The following is a 23,856-nucleotide window of genomic DNA, read 5'->3' on the forward strand; positions in this document are numbered from 1 at the left end:
TTTGAGTTTTGTCCCTCTTAGAATTAAAAATGTCGAGCAAAGCGAGACCAGCTTGCTAGTAAATAAATACCATTTTTAAAATAGAGGCAGCTCACTGGTAAGTGCTGCTATTTGAGCTATTTTTAGAACAGGCCAGCGGGCAACTCATCTGGTCCTCACGGGCGACCTGGTGCCCGCGGGCACCGCGTTGGTGACCCCTGATGTAAACAAACCTTGGTGAGTTCAAGGACTGCCAAAATTAGTAGGACAAAACGTTGCTCGCCAAATACTCGAATCAGTGAAGCATGTTTAATATAAACAGTGTGCTTTATAACAATTATGGAGGTTTGTGTCATGTTTGTCCTCCTACAGAACCCAAATTAAAAAAAAAAATGTTTCCCCTCATCATTTCCATTCTTCATGTATTTTTGAAAGAGCTCCAGAGAGCCACTAGGGCGGCGCTAAAGAGCAGCATGCGGCTCCAGAGCCTCGGGTTGCCGACCCCTGCTTTTGAAGAATACTGTGCTGCGTTAACGGAGCCTCGGACAAAACGGACTCTATCCTTAGACCTGAGAGTATAACTAGTATAGTATAACTAGTGCTCGGTCGTAGTTAGGAAAAAGCAACTTTACGGAGCCTAAATCCGTTTGTCATCGCACTTTTTTGTTTCTTATAAAAAAAAAAATCTGATTTAATATGGGATATGTTCTTTTATTTTCACCGCTCTTAAAAATGGTGCCTGTGTCTTTAAGAGTGACGCAGCGTGGCAGTCAATGCAGGACGGTGTGTGACTGTCTGTCCTCCGGCTGCCATCCCCATCATGGCCTCCACGCCGACACCAGCACGGCCGAGGATGAAGCCGCCAGCTAGCGGCGTGAAGACGGACACCCAGCAGAGGCACCGGTAGAGAGAGGCGCAGAGCCGCTTCGCAGCCCACATGCCAGCCACGTCTTTCCAGCCTAGTCCGGTGCTCAACAACCCGAGGCTGCGAACCCGGGCGGCGGCGCCACAAACATGTCAACAAACCGGGATTACTCGGTCAATCTGTCGGTGCAGCAAGTGCTGAGTCTTTGGGTGCAAGGGACGGCGCTGCAACATTTCACAGGTAATTAGTCACCGCAGGTAATTAGTTACCGCAGGTAATTAGTCACCGCAGGTAGTTAGTCACCGCAGGTAATTAGTTACCGCAGGTAGTTAGTCACCGCAGGTAATTAGTTACCGCAGGTAATTAGTCACCGCAGGTAATTAGTCACCGCAGGTAGTTAGTCACCGCAGGTAATTAGTCACCGCAGGTAATTAGTCACCGCAGGTAGTTAGTCACCGCAGGTAATTAGTCACCGCAGGTAATTAGTCACCGCAGGTAGTTAGTCACCGCAGGTAATTAGTCACCGCAGGTAGTTAGTCACCGCAGGTAGTTAGTCACCGCAGGTAATTAGTTACCGCAGGTAGTTAGTCACCGCAGGTAATTAGTCACCGCAGGTAGTTAGTCACCGCAGGTAGTTAGTCACCGCAGGTAGTTAGTCACCGCAGGTAATTAGTCACCGCAGGTAATTAGTCACCGCAGGTAATTAGTCACCGCAGGTAGTTAGTCACCGCAGGTAGTTAGTCACCGCAGGTAATTAGTCACCGCAGGTAATTAGTCACCGCAGGTAGTTAGTCACCGCAGGTAATTAGTTACCGCAGGTAATTAGTCACCGCAGGTAGTTAGTCACCGCAGGTAATTAGTCACCGCAGGTAGTTAGTCACCGCAGGTAATTAGTCACCGCAGGTAGTTAGTCACCGCAGGTAGTTAGTCACCGCAGGTAATTAGTTACCGCAGGTAATTAGTCACCGCAGGTAGTTAGTCACCGCAGGTAATTAGTTACCGCAGGTAATTAGTCACCGGTGCCCTTATTCGGCCGCTAGTGACAGTGGAATACAGCACCCATGCAGTACCTCCGTAGGGAAATGAAAGACTCAAGCCTGTCAGCGGTTTTCATACAAATGTCGTTCCACTCGGCTCGTGTATTGTTTTGTGACGTGGGGGGCAAGCTTTCGGCAAGTAAATAATGTCTACCCCTTTTCTCTTGCTCTTTGTTCCGCCGATAATGAACAGGGAGGTGTAATGTAATGTAGCTAATGGCTGCCTTAAAATCCAGACTTTTCTCAATGCAGTTCTGAATGGTGAGTCTTGGGTCTAGACTAGAACAGTGGTTCTCAAATAGGGGTACATGAGATTTTTTTTAAATATTCTAAAAATAGCAACAATTCAAAAATCCTTTATAAATGTATTTATTCAGTCAATCAGTCAATGTTCTTTTATCCATCCATCCATCTTCCGCTTATCCCAGGTCGGGTCGTGGGGGTAGCAGCCTAAGCAGGGATGCCCAGACTTCCCTCTCCCTAGCCACTTTGTCTAGCTCTTCTCGGGGGGTCCCGAGGCGTTCCCAGTCTTCCCAACGTGTCCCGGGTCTTCCCCGTGGCCTCCTACCGGTTGGACGTGCCCTAAACACCTCCCTCGGGAGGCGTTTGGGTGGCATCCTGACCAGATGCCCGAACCACCTCATCTGGCTCCTCTCCATGTGAAGGAGCAGCGGCTTTACTTTGAGCTCCTCCCGGATGGCAGAGCTTCTCACCCTATCTCTAAGGGAGAGACCAAAACTCGGCATAGCTCGGTTGGTAGAGTGGCCGTGCCAGCAACTTGAGGGTTGCAGGTTCGATTCCCGCTTCCACCATCCTAGTCACTGCCGTTGTGTCCTTGGTCAAGACACTTTACCCACCTGCTCCCAGTGCCACCCGCACTGGTTTAAATGTAACTTAAATATTGTGTTTCACTATGTAAAGCGCTTTGAGTCACTAGAGAAAAACGCTATATAAATATAATTCACTTTACTTCACATTTCGGCCGCTTGTACCCGTGATTTTATCCTTTCGGTCATGACCCAAAGCTCATGACCATAGGTGAGGATGGGAACGTAGATCGACCGGTAAATTGAGAGCTTTGCCTTCCGGCTCAGCTCCTTCTTCACCACAATGTGTGTTTATTTATATAACCCTAAATCACAAGTGTCTCAAAGGGCTGCACAAACCACAACGACATCCTCGGTAGAGCCCACATAAGGGCAAGGAAAAACTCACCCCAGCGGGACGTCGACAATGATGACTATGAGAAACCTTGGAGAGGGCCGCATATGTGCTCAGTTTTTTTATATGGCAAAACACAAAATGTGCAACATTTTCCCCCAAAAAATATTTCAATGTGAAGTAATGGGAGCCTTGAATAGGTCAATAATTCAAAATGACATTGATTTTGATTCATTATTATGTTTTAAAGAAAGAAACAGCCTGCATGGCAGCTTTGTGTTATTAAGAGTAAGCATTGCAACAATTTCTTGTTACATTTCACCTGTTTGCTCTTTTATACCAATTTTTATGTTTTAATTTTTTTCAATTGTATTCTTAAAATGTGCCGTGGGGCCGTTAAAAAATAACCCGCAGGCCTCAAATGGCCCCCGGGCCGCACTTTGGACACCCCTGACTTAAGCTGTACATCAAGCAAGAATGGGAAATAATTCCACCTGAAAAGCTTCAAAATGTGTCTCCTCAGTTCCCAAACGTTTACGGAGTGTTGTTAAAAGGAAAGGCCATGTGACACAGTGGTAAATTATACAGTTGTCATCAAGTTTAAAACAATAACCATGCAAACATTCTTAGCAAGTGTGCACAATTTCTATTTCCAAACAAGGAAACAGATTTGATCTCAATCTACGCTGCCTCTTCTTTGTGTTTTAAGAATTGCTGATAATGTGTTCTCTTCTTTTAAAATGCTGTGCACTTCGCCACGCCGTTGGAAAAGACAAAAGAGGTGCATGGGGTTTAAACCGCATGCATTCAAATGTAGGCGTTAAAGGTGGGGAAATAGAATTTGGGCGGCGGAAAAAAAACCCAAAAACACTTGAATGTGCAACGTTGCCTTCTTTGGAGAAGCTGCGTGCATCCTGTGTTGAGAAATGTGCGGCGGGTGAGAAAAGAGGTAGCTGATGATGCTGAGTCAGCGGCATGTAAAGCAGCAGCCAGGAACTGGAGGCAGAGGCGCGGCGGGAGAAGGGCGCAGGAAACGCTGCCACCTGATCCCTCATTTTGCGCCGTGCCGATCCAACGAGGTGCAAAGTGACCTAGTGAGACATGAAACGGGGTCACGGCGAGGAAGCACAGTGGCGACAGGTCGTTAGGCACACCTGCGCCCTGTGCTGACTTCCAGTTGCTGCTTTCAAAAGATCAGGCCCAGTTGGACTTGTGCTTGTGGAAACACAGCACATACTGTACTTCCTTGAATTGCCGCCGGGGCGCTAATTCATTTAAAACCTCTTTTCACTCCGGCACTTACCAAAGGCATGCAGTAAAAGTAACCATGTGCCAATTATTTTAAAACCTCTTGTCACTCCGGCGCTTACCAAAGGCATGCAGTAAATTTAGGCCTGCGCTTAAAAATTTGAGTGTGATGTAAGGATACCATCCTGAAAAGCACATTTAATAAAGTAAAATGTTATCATGGTCTTACCTTTACTTATAAATGAAGTCCATGCGCAGCTCCTTCTGATCAAAAGCATCGATAACTTGTTTATAGAAGTCTTCCTTATCTTTCTTCACTTTTAAAAGCCTCTGTCTCGATGGAGATCTTCCTTTATTACCTCCTGCTTCCATTGAAAGTCCAGTTTAGAAAACTGTTTTATTTTAGATATGTAATCCTCCATGTTAAAAGTGCAAGCGAGAGGAAAAAATAAAGGATCGCTGCTCACTCTTGCTGCTTGTTGTCACTTCTTCTGCAGCCGAGTAGTCGCAAGAAGGATCACTAGCGCCCTCTACCACCAGGAGGCGGGAGTCATTTAATGAGTCATATTTGACACACGCAGCTACGGCATTTTAATAAAAAATAGCTGCTTACTGTTCTTTTTAGCATATTCAATAGCTTGGACCTTAAATCCTACTGAATAGCTCTTAATCTTCTTCCCTTTATGCCATTTCAAATGATTGAAATCAGCTTCCTCCATTTTGAAAATGTGTGAGAGTCCAGTCCATAGTGGATCTAACATAATAGTGAGAGTCCACTCCATAGTGGATCCAACATAATAGTGTGAGTCCAGTCCAGTCCATAGTGAGGCCAGCAGGAGACCTTCCCGAGCAGAGACAGGTCAGCAGGGCAGAGATGTTCTCAGCTGATGCACAGACGAGTGGTCCACCCCGGGTCCCGACTCTGGACAGCCAGCACTTCATCCATGGCCACCGGACATGTGCCCCCACCCCTCCGCAAGGGAGAGCAGAGCAGAAAAGAAACGGCAGATCAACTGGTCTAAAAAGGGAGTCTATTTAAAGGCTAGAGTATACACATTGGTTTCAAGATGGGACTTAAATGCTTCTACTGAGGTGGCATCTCTAACTGCATGCCAGAGTACTGGAGCCCCAATATAAAACACTCTATAGCCCGCAGACTGTTTTTGGGCTCTGGGAATCACAAATAAGTGGGAGTTCTTTGAACATTGTACCGTGTGCATGTCCCAAATAAACTGAAACTGAAAACTGCAAGACTGCAGGAGGTGGTTGTGGTACTGCTCACCTCCATGTCGATATGACAGCAGATGTAAAACTGGATCTAGTTGGTCCACCCAAATAGAGAATGTCTGATTCCTTTGTGTGTGTCAGACATTGCACTCCTCTGGCTTCAACGAGGCAGAGATCTGACACTGCGCCTCGCTCGGCCGCTCACACAGGATAAAGAGCTACTGTGCTGCGGTGATTCAAGGATCAACAAACACACGTCGGCGCTCACGCCGCTCGGAACGGTTGAAACACTTGTGTACTAGGGTTGTAAGGTGTACCGGTACTAGTACAGCAGGGGTGTCCAAACTTTTTCTACTGAGGGCCGCACACGGAAAAATAAACCATTTTGATATTTTTAATTTTCAAACAATTACAAAATATATGAATTTTAATTTTTTTATTTTATTTTTTTACTTTTAAGGCTCCCGTGGACCATTAAAATGTTATAAACAAGTCAAATTATCATTTTATTTTTATTTAACGTTTACACTAAATCTCTATAACAGGGGTCACCAACCTTTTTGAAAGCAAGAGCTACTTCTTGGGTACTGATTCATGCCAAGGGCTACCAGTTTGATACACACTTCAATAAATGGACAGAAATAGCCAATTTGCTCAATTTACCTTTAATGAATAAATAATGGGTATTTCTGTCTGTCATTCTGTTGTACATTTTTTTTCCTTTTACAGAAGGTTTTTTGTAGAGAATAAATGATGAAAAAAACACTTAATTGAACGGTTTAAAAGAGGAGAAAACAAATATAAATTATATAAATTCAAGTTTATATATATATATATATATATATATATATATATATATATATATATATATATAAAACGAGAAAAAAAAGACAATTAAATTTTGAAACATAGTTTATCTTCAATTTCGACTCTTTAAAACTCAAAATTTAACCGAAAAAAAAGAAAAACTAGCTAATTCGAATCTTTTTGAAAAAAATTTAAAAAATTATTTATGGAACATCATTAGTAATTTTTCCTGATTAAGATTACTTTTAGAATTTTGATGACATGTTTTAAAATAGTTTAAAATCCAATCTGCATTTTGTTAGAATATATAACAAATTGGACCAAGCTATATTTCTACCAAAGACGAATCATTAATTCTTCTAAATTTTCCAGAACAAAAATATTAAAAGAAATTCAAAATACTTTGAAATAAGATTTAAATTTGATTCTGAAGGTTTTCTAGATTTGCCAGAATAATTTTTTTGAATTTTAATCATAAGTTTAAAGAAATGTTTTACAAATATTCTTTGTTGAAAAACAGAAGCTAAAATGAAGAATTAAATAAAAATGTATTTTTTATTCTTTACAATGAAAAATATAAATTGACTTGAACATTGATTTAAATTGTCAGGAAAGAGGAGGAAGGAATTTAAAAGGTAAAAAGTTATGTGTTTAAAAATCCTAAAATCATTTTTAAGGTTGTATTTTTTTCTCTAAAATTGTCTTTCTGAAAGTTATAAGAAGCAAAGTAAAAAAAACAAATGAATTTATTCAAACAAGTGATGACCAAGTCTTTAAAATATTTTCTTGGATTTTCAAATTCTATGCAGTATTTCCCCCACCGCCCAAAACATTCAGAAAGCAATTTTGATGTGAAGTAATTGGAGCCCTAAAAAGATCACCAATGCAGGACACCACCCATTTTATTTAATTATTATTTTTGAGTAATAACAGAAAAAAGATCAATAAAATCCCACTAAATATCTTTGGGATCCAAATGGTCCCCCACTCATAATTGATACATTTTTATTATTATTATAATTAGTTTTAACTTTCAACACTTAAGTTAATATTTTCCACATAAAACAGTTTCAAGTGAAATATTTGAAGTAAATGAAGGTTTGAATAGGTCAATAATTCATTAAAATACAGATTTTTTGAAACAATTTTTTTTGAGCAATAGCAAAAGAAAAATAAACAAACAAAAAGAAAAAAAAACTTTACATTGCAACTTTTTGTAGTTAGATTGAACCCCATTCCACTCTTTTTAATGTCTTTCTTTTATTTTTACAAGAAGATTTACAGAATGTGTGGCGGGCTGGTAAACAATTAGCTGCTGGCCGCAAATGGCCCCCGGGCCTCACTTTGGACATCCCTGTAGTATAGTATCGCGGTGCTAATGAATCAAAAACGGTACTATATTCTTGTTTGAAAAGTACCAGTTCGCAATTTCTTATCATTTTTTTTTTTTAAAGGGCATAACGTCCAAAATGGCTTGTTTTACAAGCAGGGGAGCACGTTCGGCAGCGCACAATCACAGAGTACTTACAAGCAGACACAGAGTGTAGACAGAAAAGGGAGGACGGATGCATTTTGGTCTAAAAACTGAGGATAAAGGTGAAGTTATAACCCCGAAACGCCCTCAGGAAGAGCTGCTTTAAAACATGGCTAGCTAGCCAGCTAGCAGCGAAATCCATCTGCAGTCGGCAGTGTTTTAGCTACTTTCAAATCACTAATCCTCGCCTCCATGGCGACAAATAAAGTAAGTTTTTTACAAGTTTCATTATCACTGCAGGACGAGGAATAGCTAAACATGCTTCACTACACACCGTAGCTCACCGGCGTCACAATGTAAACAAACGCCATGGGTGGATCTACACCTGACATCCACTGTAATGATACCAAGTACAATAGCGTATCTAGTCGATACTACTATGATTACAAAATCTTTTTTCATTCAAATTCATGTTATGTTTATAAACTCAGGAAATACTTCCCTGGACACATGAAGACTTTGAATATGACCAATGTATGATCCTGCAACTTCTTGGTATCGATTGATCCCCAAATGTGTGGTATCATCCAAAACTAATTTAAAGTATTCAAACAAGAGAAGAATAAGTGATTATTACATTTTAACAGAAGTGTAGATAGAACATGTTGAAATAGAAAATAAGCAGATATTAACAGTAAATGAACAAGTGGATTAATAATCATTTTTTACAGCTTGTCCTTAATAATGTTGACAAAATAATAGATGTATAAATGACACAATATGATACTGCATACGTCAGCAGACTAAATTAGGAGCCGTTGTTTGTTTACTTACTACTAAAAGACAAGTTGTCTTGTATGTTCACTATTTTATTTAAGGATAACATTGCAATAATAAACCTGTTTAATGTACACTAACATTTTTTTTTAAAATAAAGCCATTTTTTGTGGTTTGTCTATTTAGAAAAGTACCAAAATATTGTAATGTCTCAGGACAACCTGTCAGAGTGAGTTTGTGACGAAGCCCAAGATGCAGAGGAGGCGGCAGGCATTGCGCAGGAAAACATGATTTCCTCTTTAGAAATGAAAAATCACAAACCAGGAACTAGGAACAGCCAAACTGGAAAACAGCAAACAGGAACTAGCAACAAAAAGACAGGTTCTATGACAAGTATTACGGACATTGACAGGTAGTGGTGACAATAATCCAGCATCTGACTGGAGGACAAAAACAGGTTCAAATATCATCCGGCTGATTGACACCAGGTGTGGCCAGGTGCCAATCAGCCGCAGCTGAGGGGGAACAGCGCTCAGGGAGAAAAACAGGAAATAACCAAAATAAAAGCGCTGACAGGAAACAAAGACACAGTGGAAAAACTAAAACCTAACCAAACTGTCAGGGACAAACCTGACCCAACCCTGTTTAAATTGATATTTTTTATTGTCCCAAAGTCTTTTTTCCTTTTTTAAAAATTCATATCATGATTATAAACTCAGGAAATAAGTCACTGGACACACGAGGACTTAAAGTATGACCAATGTATGATCTTGTAACTACTTACAATACCTAAATGTGTCCAAACTAATCCAAAACTAATGTAAAGTACCAAAGAAGAGAAGAATAAGTGATTATTACATTTGAACAGAAGTGTAGATAGAACATGTTGAAATAGAAAATAAGCAGATATTAACTGTAACTGAACAAGTGGATTAATAATCACTTTTTACAGCTTGTCCTTAATAATTTAGACAAATAATAGGTGTATAAATGACACAATATGTTACTGCAGACTAATTAGGATATTATCTTTGTTTACTTACTACAAGGGTGTCCAAAGTGCGGCCCGGGGGGCATTTGCGGCCCGCAGCTAATCGTTTACCAGCCCGCCACACATTCTGCAAAAAATTGCAAAATTGATAGTATTGCAAAAATAAAAAATAAAACATAAAAAAAAAAGTGGAATGAGGTGAAATCCAATGAGAAAAAGTGGCAATGTTGACACAAAGCTGCCACGCAGGCAGTTTTTTTATTTTGTTCCTTTTGTCATTATTTTCTTTTTTTTCCAAAAGGACAAAAACATCTGTGTTATAATGAATTATTACTTAAAAAATATCACTTTAAAATGTTTTATGTGGAAAAAATATTGCATATGTTGTGTGGTTGCCGTATAAAAACATCAAAAATTTGACAAAAGAGCATAAAACCAACAAAATAATAGTTCAAACTTAAAATCGACAAATATATCGGAGGTTGATCTTGAAATTTAAGTGCTAAAAGTAAAACAAAAACTAATAAAAATGTATTACTTTATGAGTGGGGAACCTTTCGGATCTCAAATATATTTAGTAGGATTTTATTTATCTTTTCACTGTGATTACTCAAAAATATTAAATGATTAAAATCAATGTCCTGCATTATTGATCTTTGAGGACTTGAATCTAAATAAAGGAACTCTCCTGAAGGAATCAATAAAGTTCTATCCATCTAAATACTGCATAGTTCAGTTTTACTATAAAAAACAAAGTTGTCTTTGACAGAAAAGGCATAAAACCTTATTTGTTTTACTTTATATCAACCTCAAGTTGATATAGAGATTTACTGTAAGCATTAAATTAAAAATAATAATATCACTTTAATGGGGCGGCATAGCTCGGTTGGTAGAGTGGCCTTGCCAGCAACTCGAGGGTTGCAGGTTCGATTCCCGCTTCCGCCATCCTAGTCACTGCCGTTGTGTCCTTGGGCAAGACACTTTACCCACCTGCTCCCAGTGCCACCCACACTGCTTTAAATGTAACTTAGATATTGGGTTTCACTATGTAAAGCGCTTTGAGTCGCTCGAGAAAAGAGCTGTATAAAAATATAATTCACAATAATTTGACTTATTTTTAACATTTTCGTGACTGAGACCCTCTATGCTCCCCAGGACCTCTAAGGATAAAAAAAATCAATCAATCATAGGAGAAAAAGAAAAGAAACGGCAGATCAACTGGTCTAAAAAGGGAGTCTATTTAAAGGCTAGAGTATACAAATGAGTTTTAAGGTGAGACTTAAATGCTTCTACTGAGGTGGCATCTCCAACTGTTAAAAATCCATATATTTTGTTATGGTTTGAAAATGAAAATGATCAAAATGGCCCCGCGTGCTTAAATATTTCCGTGTGCGGCCCCTCTGTGGAAAAAGTTTGGACACCCCTGACTTACTACTAAAAGACAAGTTGTCTTGTATGTTCACTATTTTATTTAAGGATAACATTGCAATAATAAACATATGTTTAATGTACACTAAGAATTTGTGTTAAAATAAAGCTGATATTGCCATTTTTTGTGGTCCCCTTTATTTAGAAATGTATTGAAATACATTTTGGTACTGGTTCAGATACCAAAATATTGGTTATCGAGACAAGCCTATTCTGTGTCATGTTGTCCGTCTTCTCTGGAATGATGGGACTGTGTTGTGTCTCCTTCCTGGTCAGAGATGTGGTACTGGGTCTTCCTCTGGTGCCTCTTCTCCTCGCTCTTGGTCCACGGGGCGGTGGGCCTGCTCATGTTGGTCATGCTGCAGCGCCACAAGAGGGGTCGCCTCATCACCCTCGTGCTGGTCAGCGTGGGTTTCCTGGCCTCCCTCTCCGGAGGCGTCGTCACCAGTAAGTCGTTGCACACTTCCTCTCTTTCCGTCTAACCTCAGCAGTGTTCCGCATCCGTTCACCCTGAGGATGACCGCTAAGGGGATTTGCTGACTGGTGGCCCACTTATGTCAGTCACAGGTGCAGCTGACAGGCAGGGGAAGACACTTTAGAGCAGGGGTAGGGAACCTATGGCTCACGAGCCAGATGTGGCTCTTTTGATGACTGCATCTGGCTCTCGGATAAAACTGAGCTGACATCGCTTGACACGATAAGTAATGAATAATTCCACTTGTTAAAAATAACGTTCAAAATATAAAATATTCTCATGCTTTTTTATGTTCAAGAAGTTGCGTTAATGTTAAGAAGTCATTTATTTATTATTGGTTAGTGTGGGGCTTGTCCTCCTGGGGATTCTTCAGACCACCAAGCACCGACATGAGAGCCTGTTTCAGGGTTACAATATTGTTTTATTTTTCAATTATACAAAAAAAGAAGGGAAAAACCAAAGGAAAAAAAATGAAGACAGCAGAAACAAAAGGAAGAAAAAAAAAAGATTAAAAAAACAAATCTAAAATGAAAAATGAACGAGAAAAAACAAAAAGAAAAAAAACAGGAAAAATTATACAAAAAACAAAAATCAAAAGGGAAAAAACAAATGAAAAACAAAAAATAAAAAATGAAGAAAAAGAACAATAAAAATTATACAAAAAACACAAAACAAAAATAAAAAGGGAAAAAACAAAGCAAAAAAGTTAAGTCAACAAAAACAAAAGAATAAAACAAATCCAAAATTGGCTCCAGTTTCAACCCCGTCTCTCCTCCTTGCTGCTGCTTATAAGAGAGTGACAGGTGATTACATAAGTCCGAGATGGGCCATCTACGCACCCGTCGCTGATTTCGAGGCCGGTCCTGGCACACCCTGCTTCGCTGCAGGCCCGCAGGCCACGTCCCCTCCACAGTTAGCATCAGAATAACAATGTTATTCCAAAGAATAAGAGACTTATTATACTCTAGAAATGTTGGTCTTACTTAAAAATGCACGACTTTAGTTGTGTTCAGTGTTAAAAAAAAATTATATGGCTCTTACAGAAATACATTTTAAAATATTTGGCTTTCTTGGCTCTCTCAGCCAAAAAGGTTCCCGACCCCTGCTTTAGGGCCTGGTCTACTTCAGGTTTGCGATTATTAAAACTTTGGTAGCGCACACAGTTATGCAGTGTATATAATATACGTGCATGTTTTATTGTTGGCATGCTCACAATGTTCTTATCTGTACTGTAAAGTTCAAATTTGAAAGACAATCTAAAAAGAAGTTTAAGTCTAATACTGGGAAGAAAAGACACACATCTAATCATTTAGCACCTAGAATTTTGGTTTCCCAAGCCTGGAAATGTACTTTATTCAGCACGTTGGGAAGGTATGTGCAAAAGTTGCGCATAAATCATACTTGCGAACCCTCCCAGATTTTCCGGGAGACTCCCGAAATTCAGCGCCTCTCCCGAAAACCTGCCGGGACAAATTTAATCCCAGAAATTCAGGCGGAGCAGGAGGCCACGCCCCATCCAGCTCCACGCGGACCCTAGTGACGTGTCGGCAGCCTGTTTTCACGTCCGCTTTCCCACAATATAAACAGAGTGCCTGCCCAATGACCTTATAACTGTAGAATGATCCAGGGCGAGTTCTTGGTTTGTTATGTGGGTTTATTGTAAGGCAGTTCAATTAACGTCCTCCCAGCGCGGCAACAACACACAACAACAGCAGTCACGTTTTCGTCTACAGTAAAGCAGTTCGTCTGCCGTAAACAGCAATGTTGTGACACTCTTAAACAGGACAATACTGCATTTTACTGTGCATGCATATGTGACTGTAACATCTACGGCGGTGGTTCTCAACCTTTTTTCAGAGATGTACCACTGTGAACATTTTTTTAATTCAAGTACCCCCTAATCAGAGCAAAGCATTTTTGGTTGAGAAAAAAAAGATAAAAAGGTAAAATACAGCACAATGTCATCAGTCTCTGATTTATTAAATTGTATAACAGTGCTAAATATTGCTCATTTGTAGTGGTCTTTCTTGAACTATTTGGGAAAAAAAGATATAAAAAATAACAAAAGACTTATTGAAAAATAAACAAGTTATTCAATTATAAATAAAGATTTTTACACACTGCGATGAGATGGCGACTTGTCCAGGGTGTACCCCGTCTTCCGCCCGATTGTAGCTGAGATAGGCAACAGCGCCCCGCTGCCACCCCAAAGGGAATAAGCGGTAGAAAATGAAATGGATGGATGGATAGCTGTAAATATACTCCTCCCCTCTTAACCACACCCCCAACCACGCCCCCCACCCTCCACCTCCCGAAATCGGAGGTCTAAAGGTTGGCAAGTATGCATAAATGCAAGGGCAGACGGCAAAAAGGTCATGTTTTGGGTGTTATACAGTACAGGCCAAAAGTTTGGACACACCTTCTCTTCTCGTTTGCTTAATTTTCATGACCGCCGTGTTTTTCGGAGTATAAGTCGCTCCGGAGTATAAGTCGCACCTGCCGAAAATGCATAATAAAGAAGGAAAAAACATATACGAGTCGCACTGGAGTATACCGTATTTCCCTGAATTGCTCCCGGGTAAATAGTATGCACCTGCCTAGAATTACTGCCGGGTCAAACTCGTTTCGCAAAATAATTAGCATATGCTTAGCATTACCGTCGGCTCAGGATTAAAAACTCGTTTCGCAAAATATTATTTTTATTAGCTCATGTCTAGAATTTCCACCGGGTCGAACTCGTTTCGCCAAATAATTAGCATATGCCTAGAATTTCCGCCGGGTCAAACTCGTGACGTCACGAGTGACACTTCACCTGTCATCATTTTCAAAATGGAGGAGGCTGATTTCAATCATTTGAAATCGCATAAAGGGAAGAAGATTAAGAGCTATTCAGTAGGATTTAAGGTCCAAGCTATTGAATATGCTAAAAAGAACAGTAAGCAGCTATGTTTTATTAATATACCGTAGCTGCGTGTGTCAAATATGAGTCATTAAATGACTCCCGCCTCCTGGTGGTAGAGGGCGCTAGTGATCCTTCTTGCGACTACTCGGCTGCAGAAGAAGTGACAACAAGCAGCAATCGTTTATTTTTTCCTCTCGCTTGCACTTTTAACATGGAGGATTACATATCTAAAATAAAACAGTTTTCTAAACTGGACTTTCAATGGAAGCAGGAGGTAATAAAGGAAGATCTCCATCGAGACAGACAGACTTTTAAAACTGAAGAAAGATAAGGAAGACTTCTATAAACAAGTTATTGATGCTTTTGATCAGAAGGAGCTGCACATGGACTTCATTTATAAGTAAAAGTAAGACCATAATAACCGTTTTTTTAATTAAATGTGGTTTTCATGATGGTATCCTTACATCACACTCAAATTTATAAGCGCAGGCCTAAATTTACCGCATGCCTTTGGTAAGTGGCAGAGTGAGAAGAGGTTTTAAAATAATTAGCGCCCCGGCGGCAATTGAAGGAAATAGGGTAATCATCCAAAGTCTGGACGGAGCGTTGCCTGGTCCTAACCTGGTCATGTGTGTGTCTAAATAGGCGCAGCAGTGGCGGGGGTGTACCGCGTGGCAGGCAAGGGCATGGCACCGCTGGAGGCTCTCATTCTCGGCGTGGGCCAGACCTGCCTCTCCGTGGTCGTATCCTTCTCCCGCATCCTGGCCACACTATGAAGCCACCGACCGTCGGCGGACGCAAACACCGACGGACAGAGCCTGGTCGGACTCATACTCATACGGAGTTGCCTCTTGGACCTTTGCGACCGGGTGCAGACCAGACCCTCATGCTGCCAAGCTGGTCTCTACCGCTGCCCCGAATACCGAAGCTAATTCCTGATGAGCGCAAGCAGCACCATCCTCAGCTTCTGGCCTGAAAGCCACGTTGAGGATGTTCTCTCCAGAGGAAACTCGGTCTTCTCTGGGATTTCCTACAGGTCTTTGTGGACACTGACTTTCCAAGGATCTTGCTTCCCATATACAGGAATGATCAACTAGAAGTTCAGTTGTTTTTTTCTACAAGCAGCAATCGAGATGGATTTTAATCTCGGGAGCAAATGTTGAGCACTGAAGTCTCGACGGTGTGAAGTCGGAGCAGGCTCTCTTCTCATGGTCATTCCAGCTGCACAGCCGTGTTGTCCCAGTCCGGCCAGCAGGACTCAAGATGGGTGAATCCCGCCAACTTGGGAGAGAAAACGAGTATCGGTGCCATAACGGTTTGGGTTTTTACGGAGAAGAATGCCAGTTTTAGGAAAATGGGTACAATTCGGTTCTGTTTTTGTTTAGACTTAGACCAGGCCTGGGCAATTATTTAGACTCGGGGGGGCCACATTTAGAGACAAAAATGTGTCTATTTTTAGGAATACTAATACACAACCTCACAATAATATCTGATTGAATGCTAAAAACTTTATGACAGACCGCCTAAAGAAAACGTAATGGAATTTTACATTTTTCTATGAAGGATAAAACACTGAATATTGACAACATATGAACGTCACGCCCCCCCCTCTCCATCCACATATTTTACAATCAAGTGAAATGCAACAAAAAGTGAAATATGAACGCAAAGGGGACATAACAAACCCGCCTACAATCTGATGTATCTGATACATCACTAAGCTTTAGAACTTTGTTGTGAAATTCTCCTTCCGCCTCTGTGGAAACGCTTCCCGCCCACACTGCTTGGTGCCTCGTCTGAGCTGCTGTGACTTACATTAGCATAGTAACTAATTAGTTGACCATAGTAACTAATTAGTTGACCATAGTAACTAACTAGTTGACCATAGTAACTAACTAGATGACCATAGTAACTAATTAGTTGACCATAGTAACTAATTAGTTGACCATAGTAACTAATTAGTTGACCATGGTAACTAATTAGTTGACCATAGTAACTAATTAGTTGACCATAGTAACTAATTAGTTGACCATAGTAACTAGTTAGTTCACCATAGTAACTAGTTAGTTCACCATAGTAACTAACTAGATGACCATAGTAACTAATTAGTTGACCATAGTAACTAATTAGTTGACCATAGTAACTAATTAGTTGACCATAGTAACTAATTAGTTGACCATAGTAACTAGTTAGTTCACCATAGTAACTAGTTAGTTCACCATAGTAACTAATTAGATGACCATAGTAACTAATTAGTTGACCATAGTAACTACAAACCCTGTTTCCATATGAGTTGGGAAATTGTGTTAGATATAAATATAAACAGAATACAATGATTTGAAATTCATTTTCAACCCATATTCAATTGAATATGCTACAAAGACAACATATTTGATAAACATTTTTTATTTTTTTTTTTGCAAATAATCATTAACTTTAGAGTTTGATGCCAGCAACACGTGACAAAGAAGTTGGGAAAGGTGGCAATAAATACTGATAAAGTTGAGGATTGCTCATCAAACACTTATTTGGAACATCCCACATGTGTGGGATGTGTCATCCGGACCAAAGGGGAAGCGAACCATCCAGACTGTTATTGATGCAAAGTGTAAAAGCCAGCATGTGTGATGGTATGGGGGTGTATTAGTGCCCAAGACATGGGTAACTTACACATCTGTGATGGTATGGGGGTGTATTAGTGCCCAAGGCATGGGTAACTTACACATGTGTGATGGTATGGGGGTGCATTAGTGCCCAAGGCATGGGTAACTTACACATGTGTGATGGTATGGGGGTGTATTAGTGCCCAAGGCATGGGTAACTTACACATGTGTGATGGTATGGGGGTGTATTAGTGAACAAGGCATGGGTAACTTACACATGTGTGATGGTATGGGGGTGTATTAGTGCCCAAGGCATGGGTAACTTACACATGTGTGATGGTATGGGGGTGTATTAGTGAACAAGGCATGGGTAACTTACACATGTGTGATGGTATGGGGGTGTATTAGTGCCCAAGGCATGGGTAACTTACACAGGTGTGATGGTATGGGGGTGTATTAGTGCCCAAGGCATGGGTAACTTACACATGTGTGATGGTATGGGGGTGTATTAGTGCCCAAGGCATGGGTAACTTACACATGTGTGATGGTATGGGGGTGTATTAGTGAACAAGGCATGGGTAACTTACACATGTGTGATGGTATGGGGGTGTATTAGTGCCCAAGGCATGGGTAACTTACACATGTGTGATGGTATGGGGGTGTATTAGTGAACAAGGCATGGGTAACTTACACATGTGTGATGGTATGGGGGTGTATTAGTGAACAAGGCATGGGTAACTTACACATGTGTGATGGTATGGGGGTGTATTAGTGCCCAAGACATGGGTAACTTACACATGTGTGATGGTATGGGGGTGCATTAGTGCCCAAGGCATGGGTAACTTACACATGTGTGATGGTATGGGGGTGCATTAGTGCCCAAGACATGGGTAACTTACACATGTGTGATGGTATGGGGGTGTATTAGTGCCCAAGGCATGGGTAACTTACACATGTGTGATGGTATGGGGGTGCATTAGTGCCCAAGACATGGGTAACTTACACATGTGTGATGGTATGGGGGTGCATTAGTGCCCAAGGCATGGGTAACTTACACATGTGTGATGGTATGGGGGTGTATTAGTGCCCAAGGCATGGGTAACTTACACATGTGTGATGGTATGGGGGTGTATTAGTGCCCAAGGCATGGGTAACTTACACATGTGTGATGGTATGGGGGTGTATTAGTGCCCAAGGCATGGGTAACTTACACATGTGTGATGGTATGGGGGTGCATTAGTGCCCAAGGCATGGGTAACTTACACATGTGTGATGGTATGGGGGTGCATTAATGGCCAAGGCATGGGTAACTTACACATGTGTGATGGTATGGGGGTGCATTAGTGGCCAAGGCATGGGTAACTTACACATGTGTGATGGTATGGGGGTGCATTAGTGCCCAAGGCATGGGTAACTTACACATGTGTGATGGTATGGGGGTGTATTAGTGCCCAAGGCATGGGTAACTTACACATGTGTGATGGTATGGGGGTGTATTAGTGCCCAAGGCATGGGTAACTTACACATGTGTGATGGTATGGGGGTGCATTAGTGCCCAAGGCATGGGTAACTTACACATGTGTGATGGTATGGGGGTGCATTAGTGGCCAAGGCATGGGTAACTTACACATGTGTGATGGTATGGGGGTGTATTAGTGCCCAAGGCATGGGTAACTTACACATGTGTGATGGTATGGGGGTGTATTAGTGCCCAAGGCATGGGTAACTTACACATGTGTGATGGTATGGGGGTGTATTAGTGCCCAAGGCATGGGTAACTTACACATGTGTGATGGTATGGGGGTGTATTAGTGCCCAAGGCATGGGTAACTTACACATGTGTGATGGTATGGGGGTGCATTAGTGCCCAAGGCATGGGTAACTTACACATGTGTGATGGTATGGGGGTGCATTAGTGGCCAAGGCATGGGTAACTTACACATGTGTGATGGTATGGGGGTGCATTAGTGGCCAAGGCATGGGTAACTTACACATGTGTGATGGTATGGGGGTGCATTAGTGCCCAAGGCATGGGTAACTTACACATGTGTGATGGTATGGGGGTGTATTAGTGCCCAAGGCATGGGTAACTTACACATGTGTGATGGTATGGGGGTGCATTAGTGCCCAAGACATGGGTAACTTACACATGTGTGATGGTATGGGGGTGCATTAGTGCCCAAGGCATGGGTAACTTACACATGTGTGATGGTATGGGGGTGTATTAGTGCCCAAGACATGGGTAACTTACACATGTGTGATGGTATGGGGGTGTATTAGTGAACAAGACATGGGTAACTTACACATGTGTGATGGTATGGGGGTGTATTAGTGCCCAAGGCATGGGTAACTTACACATGTGTGATGGTATGGGGGTGTATTAGTGCCCAAGGCATGGGTAACTTACACATGTGTGATGGTATGGGGGTGTATTAGTGCCCAAGGCATGGGTAACTTACACATGTGTGATGGTATGGGGGTGTATTAGTGCCCAAGGCATGGGTAACTTACACATGTGCGATGGTATGGGGGTGTATTAGTGCCCAAGGCATGGGTAACTTACACATGTGTGATGGTATGGGGGTGCATTAGTGGCCAAGGCATGGGTAACTTACACATGTGTGATGGTATGGGGGTGCATTAGTGCCCAAGGCATGGGTAACTTACACATGTGTGATGGTATGGGGGTGTATTAGTGCCCAAGGCATGGGTAACTTACACATGTGTGATGGTATGGGGGTGCATTAGTGGCCAAGGCATGGGTAACTTACACATGTGTGATGGTATGGGGGTGTTTTAGTGCCCAAGGCATGGGTAACTTACACATGTGTGATGGTATGGGGGTGTATTAGTGCCCAAGGCATGGGTAACTTACACATGTGTGATGGTATGGGGGTGCATTAGTGGCCAAGGCATGGGTAACTTACACATGTGTGATGGTATGGGGGTGCATTAGTGCCCAAGACATGGGTAACTTACACATGTGTGATGGTATGGGGGTGTATTAGTGCCCAAGGCATGGGTAACTTACACATGTGTGATGGTATGGGGGTGTATTAGTGCCCAAGGCATGGGTAACTTACACATGTGCGATGGTATGGGGGTGTATTAGTGCCCAAGGCATGGGTAACTTACACATGTGTGATGGTATGGGGGTGTATTAGTGCCCAAGGCATGGGTAACTTACACATCTGTGAAGGCACCATTAATGCTGAAAGGTACATACAGCTTTTGGAACAACATATGCTGTCGTCTATCCATCCATCCATTTCCTACCGCTTATTCCCTTTTGGGGTCGCGGGGGGTGCTGGCACCTATCTCAGCTACAATCGGGCGGAAGGCGGGGTACACCCTGGACAAGTCGCCACCTCATCGCAGGGCCAACACAGATAGACAGACAACATTCACACACTAGGGCCAATTTAGTGTTGCCAATCAACCTATCCCCAGGTGCATGTCTTTGGAAGTGGGAGGAAGCCGGAGTACCCGGAGGGAACCCACGCATTCACGGGGAGAACATGCAAACTCCACACAGAAAGATCCCGAGCCTGGATTTGAACCCAGGACTGCAGGACCTTCGTATTGTGAGGCAGATGCACTAACCCCTCTTCCGCCGTGAAGCCCTGCTGTCATCTAAGCGCCGTCTTTTTCATGGATGCCCCTGCTTATTTCAGCAAGACAATGTCAAGCCACATTCAGCACGTGTTACAACAGCGTGGCTTTGTAAAAAAAGAGTGTGAGTACTTTCCTGGCCCGCCTGCAGTCCAGACCTGTCTCCCATGGAAAATGTGTGGCACATTATGAAGCGTAATATACGACAGCGGAGACCCCGGACTGTTGAAGGACTGAAGCTCTACATAAAACAAGAATGGGAAAGAATTACGCTTTCAATTATTTTCCTCAGTTCCCAAACGTTTGAGTGTTGTTAAAAGAAAAGGTGATGTAACACAGTGGTGAACATGCCCTTTCCCAACTACTTTTGCATGTGTTGCAGCCATGAAATTTTAAGTTAATTAATATTTGCAAAAAAAAAAAGTTTGAGTTTGAACATCAAATATGTTGTCTTTGTAGCATGTTCAACTGAATATGGCTTGAAAATGATTTGCAAATCATTGTATTCTGTTTATATTTACATCTAACACAATTTCCCAACTCATATGGAAACGGGGTTTGTAAAACGTTGCCCCTCTTCACTACCAATTTTCGCCGCTAGATGGAGACATTGCATAGGAGTTTTCTGGTTTAATAATAATGGACAAGTTCAACTTAACCCCTCCTTTCCTTCTATTTTTGAATGTTTTGTTTTGCTCTTTTTCAGGGATCAAACCGTGAGTTTCTGGCACTGAAATTTCTTTTATTGTGATCGCTACCTATAGCAGTGTTATTTTCGGTTTGGCTTGACCTTATTATTGGCTGTGTCGGACTAATAAGGTCCGACACGGTTTGGTCAAAGAGAAGTGTTTGTCACAATGCCACCAGGTAGTGGTATGATCACACACACACGCACACACACACAGTTAGCTCATACACGTCTTTAAATCTCTGGATTGATGAAGTAATGTGATGATCATACTTACTGGGGACCCTGGGGAAAAAAGAGTAAAGATGGTTCATGGGCACCACATTTAAATCATTTTGCATAATTCATACAAATTTGTATGTGACTACTGAGGACCATTTAAAAAAAAAGATTAAAGTAAAATTAAAGGTTCCCCTTTAGGGGACCTGTTTTTATGTCCCCATACCGTCAGAAGTCCCCTAAAGGTTTGTAAACAGCGATGTCCCCATTAAGTCAGCATTGCCAGAACACACACACACACACACACACACTGTGCCATGAGCAGCTGTGAGTTTTTCATGTTCTGCTCCACCTTCTGCATACTTGACTCAGCAGACTATGAATCCCTAGATGCCCGCTCAGATCCAGCATTCAAAGCCTTGCTCTTGCCGCATTATCCCCCCCCCTTCCCATGTTTGCATGTGACACAAAGTGGCATTTGTATATAATGTACGATATATTAATTTTTTTTTAAATGTCTTTTTTCTACAAGCCAAACTGCTGATATTTATAACGATGGCCTATTTATGTAAAAAAAAAAAAAAAAAAAAGGTTCCTCCTGTAAATAATCAACTGTCAGTTGAAATAAAGATCTTTCAGTATGAGGGGTGTTGCCTTATGTCACAGGTGTCCGACTCAAGGCCCGTGGACCAGACCTAGATCTACTGTACCGGCCAAAAGTACCACGGTCCGGGCGCATGCCGATGCACACCACTCCGGCTGCAGCAGGCATTTGCAGACAAACTGCAATCTGCACACCTGTCGTCAGCCAGTGCAGACCTGCGTTCCGGGCCAGAATGTAGTCATCTGTTCCTGTACCGTAAGCGATCATTGAGCTCTATGCACACTTGCGCTCTGTTGTGTCTACCTTGTCGTCCTTCCCGCAGTCTGCCTTGGTTCCGCGTTACGAGCTGTGTGTCTCCCCCGCGTTCCTTCCCTGACTGCCTCTTGGATTTCCACCTCCTGCCTGGACACAGACCTTCCACGCCCGGCTATGGCCCCGGACTTCCTGCTTGTCTTCTGGACTTGCCTCTCGCTCAACATTCACGGTAACACTCAACAGTTGATTCCAACACATAGTCACACACCGTACACTTTTGGATTTAGTCACACTGCATTTTCTACTTTATTAATATTATTGTTTGTTATTATATGTATGTATATTTATATAGTTTCATTCAATGTGTTTTCCGTATTTTCATGACTATTTACATTGTAGATTGTCACATCAAAACTATGAATGAACACATGGAGTTATGTACTTAACAAAACCAGGTTTTATATTCTAGTTCCTTCAAAATAGCCACACTTTTGCTCTGATTACCGCTTTGCACACTCTTTGCATTCTCTCCATGGGCTTCAAGAGGTAGTCACCTGAAATGGTTTTCACTTCACAGGCGTGCTTGGTATTGTGGTTTTAGTAAAACATCCAACGTGCTAACTTAAGCATGCTAACAGCGTGTGTCAAGTATTACTCTACACGATATTGCCAAAAGTATTTGGCCTCTCGCATACGAACCTGAAGTGCCATCCCATGAAATTGTCTAAAATGTTCTGGAGTTCCTTTCACTGGAACTAAGGGGCCAAGCCCAACTCCTATGAAACAACCCCACACCATAATTCCTCCTCCACCAAATTTCACACTGGACACAATGCAGTCCGAAATGTAGCGTTCTCCTGGCAACCTCCAAACCCAGACTGGTCCATCAGATTTCCATATGGAAAAGTGTGATTCATCCGTCCAGAGAAGGCGTGTCCACTGCTCTAGAGTCCAGTGGTGATGTCCTTTATACTACTGCATGCCACATTTTTGCATTGGACTCGGTGATGCATGGCTTAAATGCAGCTGCTCGGCCATGGAAACCCATTCCATGAAGCTCTCTGCGTACTGTACGTGGGCTAATTGGAAGGTCACATGAAGTTTGGAGCTCTGTAGCAACTGACTGTGGAGAAAGTCTTTGCACTATGCGCTGACCCCTCTCTGTCAGTTTATGTGGTCTACCACTTGGTGGCTGAGTTGCTGTTGTTCCCAAACTCTTCCATTCTCTTCTAATAAAGCCGACAGTTGACTTCAGCATGTTCTGACCCCCCAGTCAGTTGCCGTGGGTCTACCACTTGGTGACTGAGTTGCTGTTGTTCCCAAACTCTTCCATTTTCTTATAATAAAGCCGACAGTTGATTTCAGCATGTTCTGACCCCTCAGTCAGTTGCCGTGGGCCTACCACTTGGTGGCTGAGTTGCTGTTGTTCCCAAACTCTTCCATTTTCTTATAATAAAGCCGACAGTTGACTTCAGCATGTTCTGACCCCTCAATCAGTTACCGT

The 23,856-nt window shown here is 42.0% G+C and overlaps 2 protein-coding genes across 2 annotated transcripts in view; both read left to right on the plus strand.

The window, feature by feature from the left end:
• The first annotated feature begins 730 nt into the window (after window positions 1-730).
• On the plus strand, window positions 731-17,633 carry tmem170b (transmembrane protein 170B). The gene is made up of 3 exons (XM_061881516.1): window positions 731-1,084; window positions 11,271-11,441; window positions 15,017-17,633. Exons 1-3 carry the CDS (start codon window positions 994-996, stop codon window positions 15,145-15,147), a joined length of 393 nt encoding a protein of 130 aa, XP_061737500.1. The 5' UTR covers window positions 731-993; the 3' UTR covers window positions 15,148-17,633.
• A 4,786-nt stretch (window positions 17,634-22,419) lies between these two features.
• The window catches only part of nedd9 (neural precursor cell expressed, developmentally down-regulated 9), a 248,972-nt gene continuing 247,535 nt past the window's right edge, over window positions 22,420-23,856 (plus strand). The window contains exon 1 of the mRNA XM_061881515.1: window positions 22,420-22,581. The gene's annotated coding sequence lies outside the window, so the exon portion shown is untranslated. The remainder of the gene's footprint in view (window positions 22,582-23,856) is intronic.

The sequence above is a fragment of the Nerophis ophidion genome, linkage group LG21 (genome assembly GCF_033978795.1).
Source record: "Nerophis ophidion isolate RoL-2023_Sa linkage group LG21, RoL_Noph_v1.0, whole genome shotgun sequence".
NCBI lineage: Eukaryota > Metazoa > Chordata > Actinopteri > Syngnathiformes > Syngnathidae > Nerophis > Nerophis ophidion.

Bases quoted from the DNA above. Each gene is read 5' to 3' on its own strand.
- tmem170b (XM_061881516.1), top strand. From the start codon at position 994: ATGTCAACAAACCGGGATTACTCGGTCAATCTGTCGGTGCAGCAAGTG. The intron at 1,085-11,270 runs GTAATTAGTCAC...CTTCCTGGTCAG, and splicing joins GGCGCTGCAACATTTCACAG to AGATGTGGTACTGGGTCTTC. The intron at 11,442-15,016 runs GTAAGTCGTTGC...GTGTCTAAATAG, and splicing joins CTCCGGAGGCGTCGTCACCA to GCGCAGCAGTGGCGGGGGTG.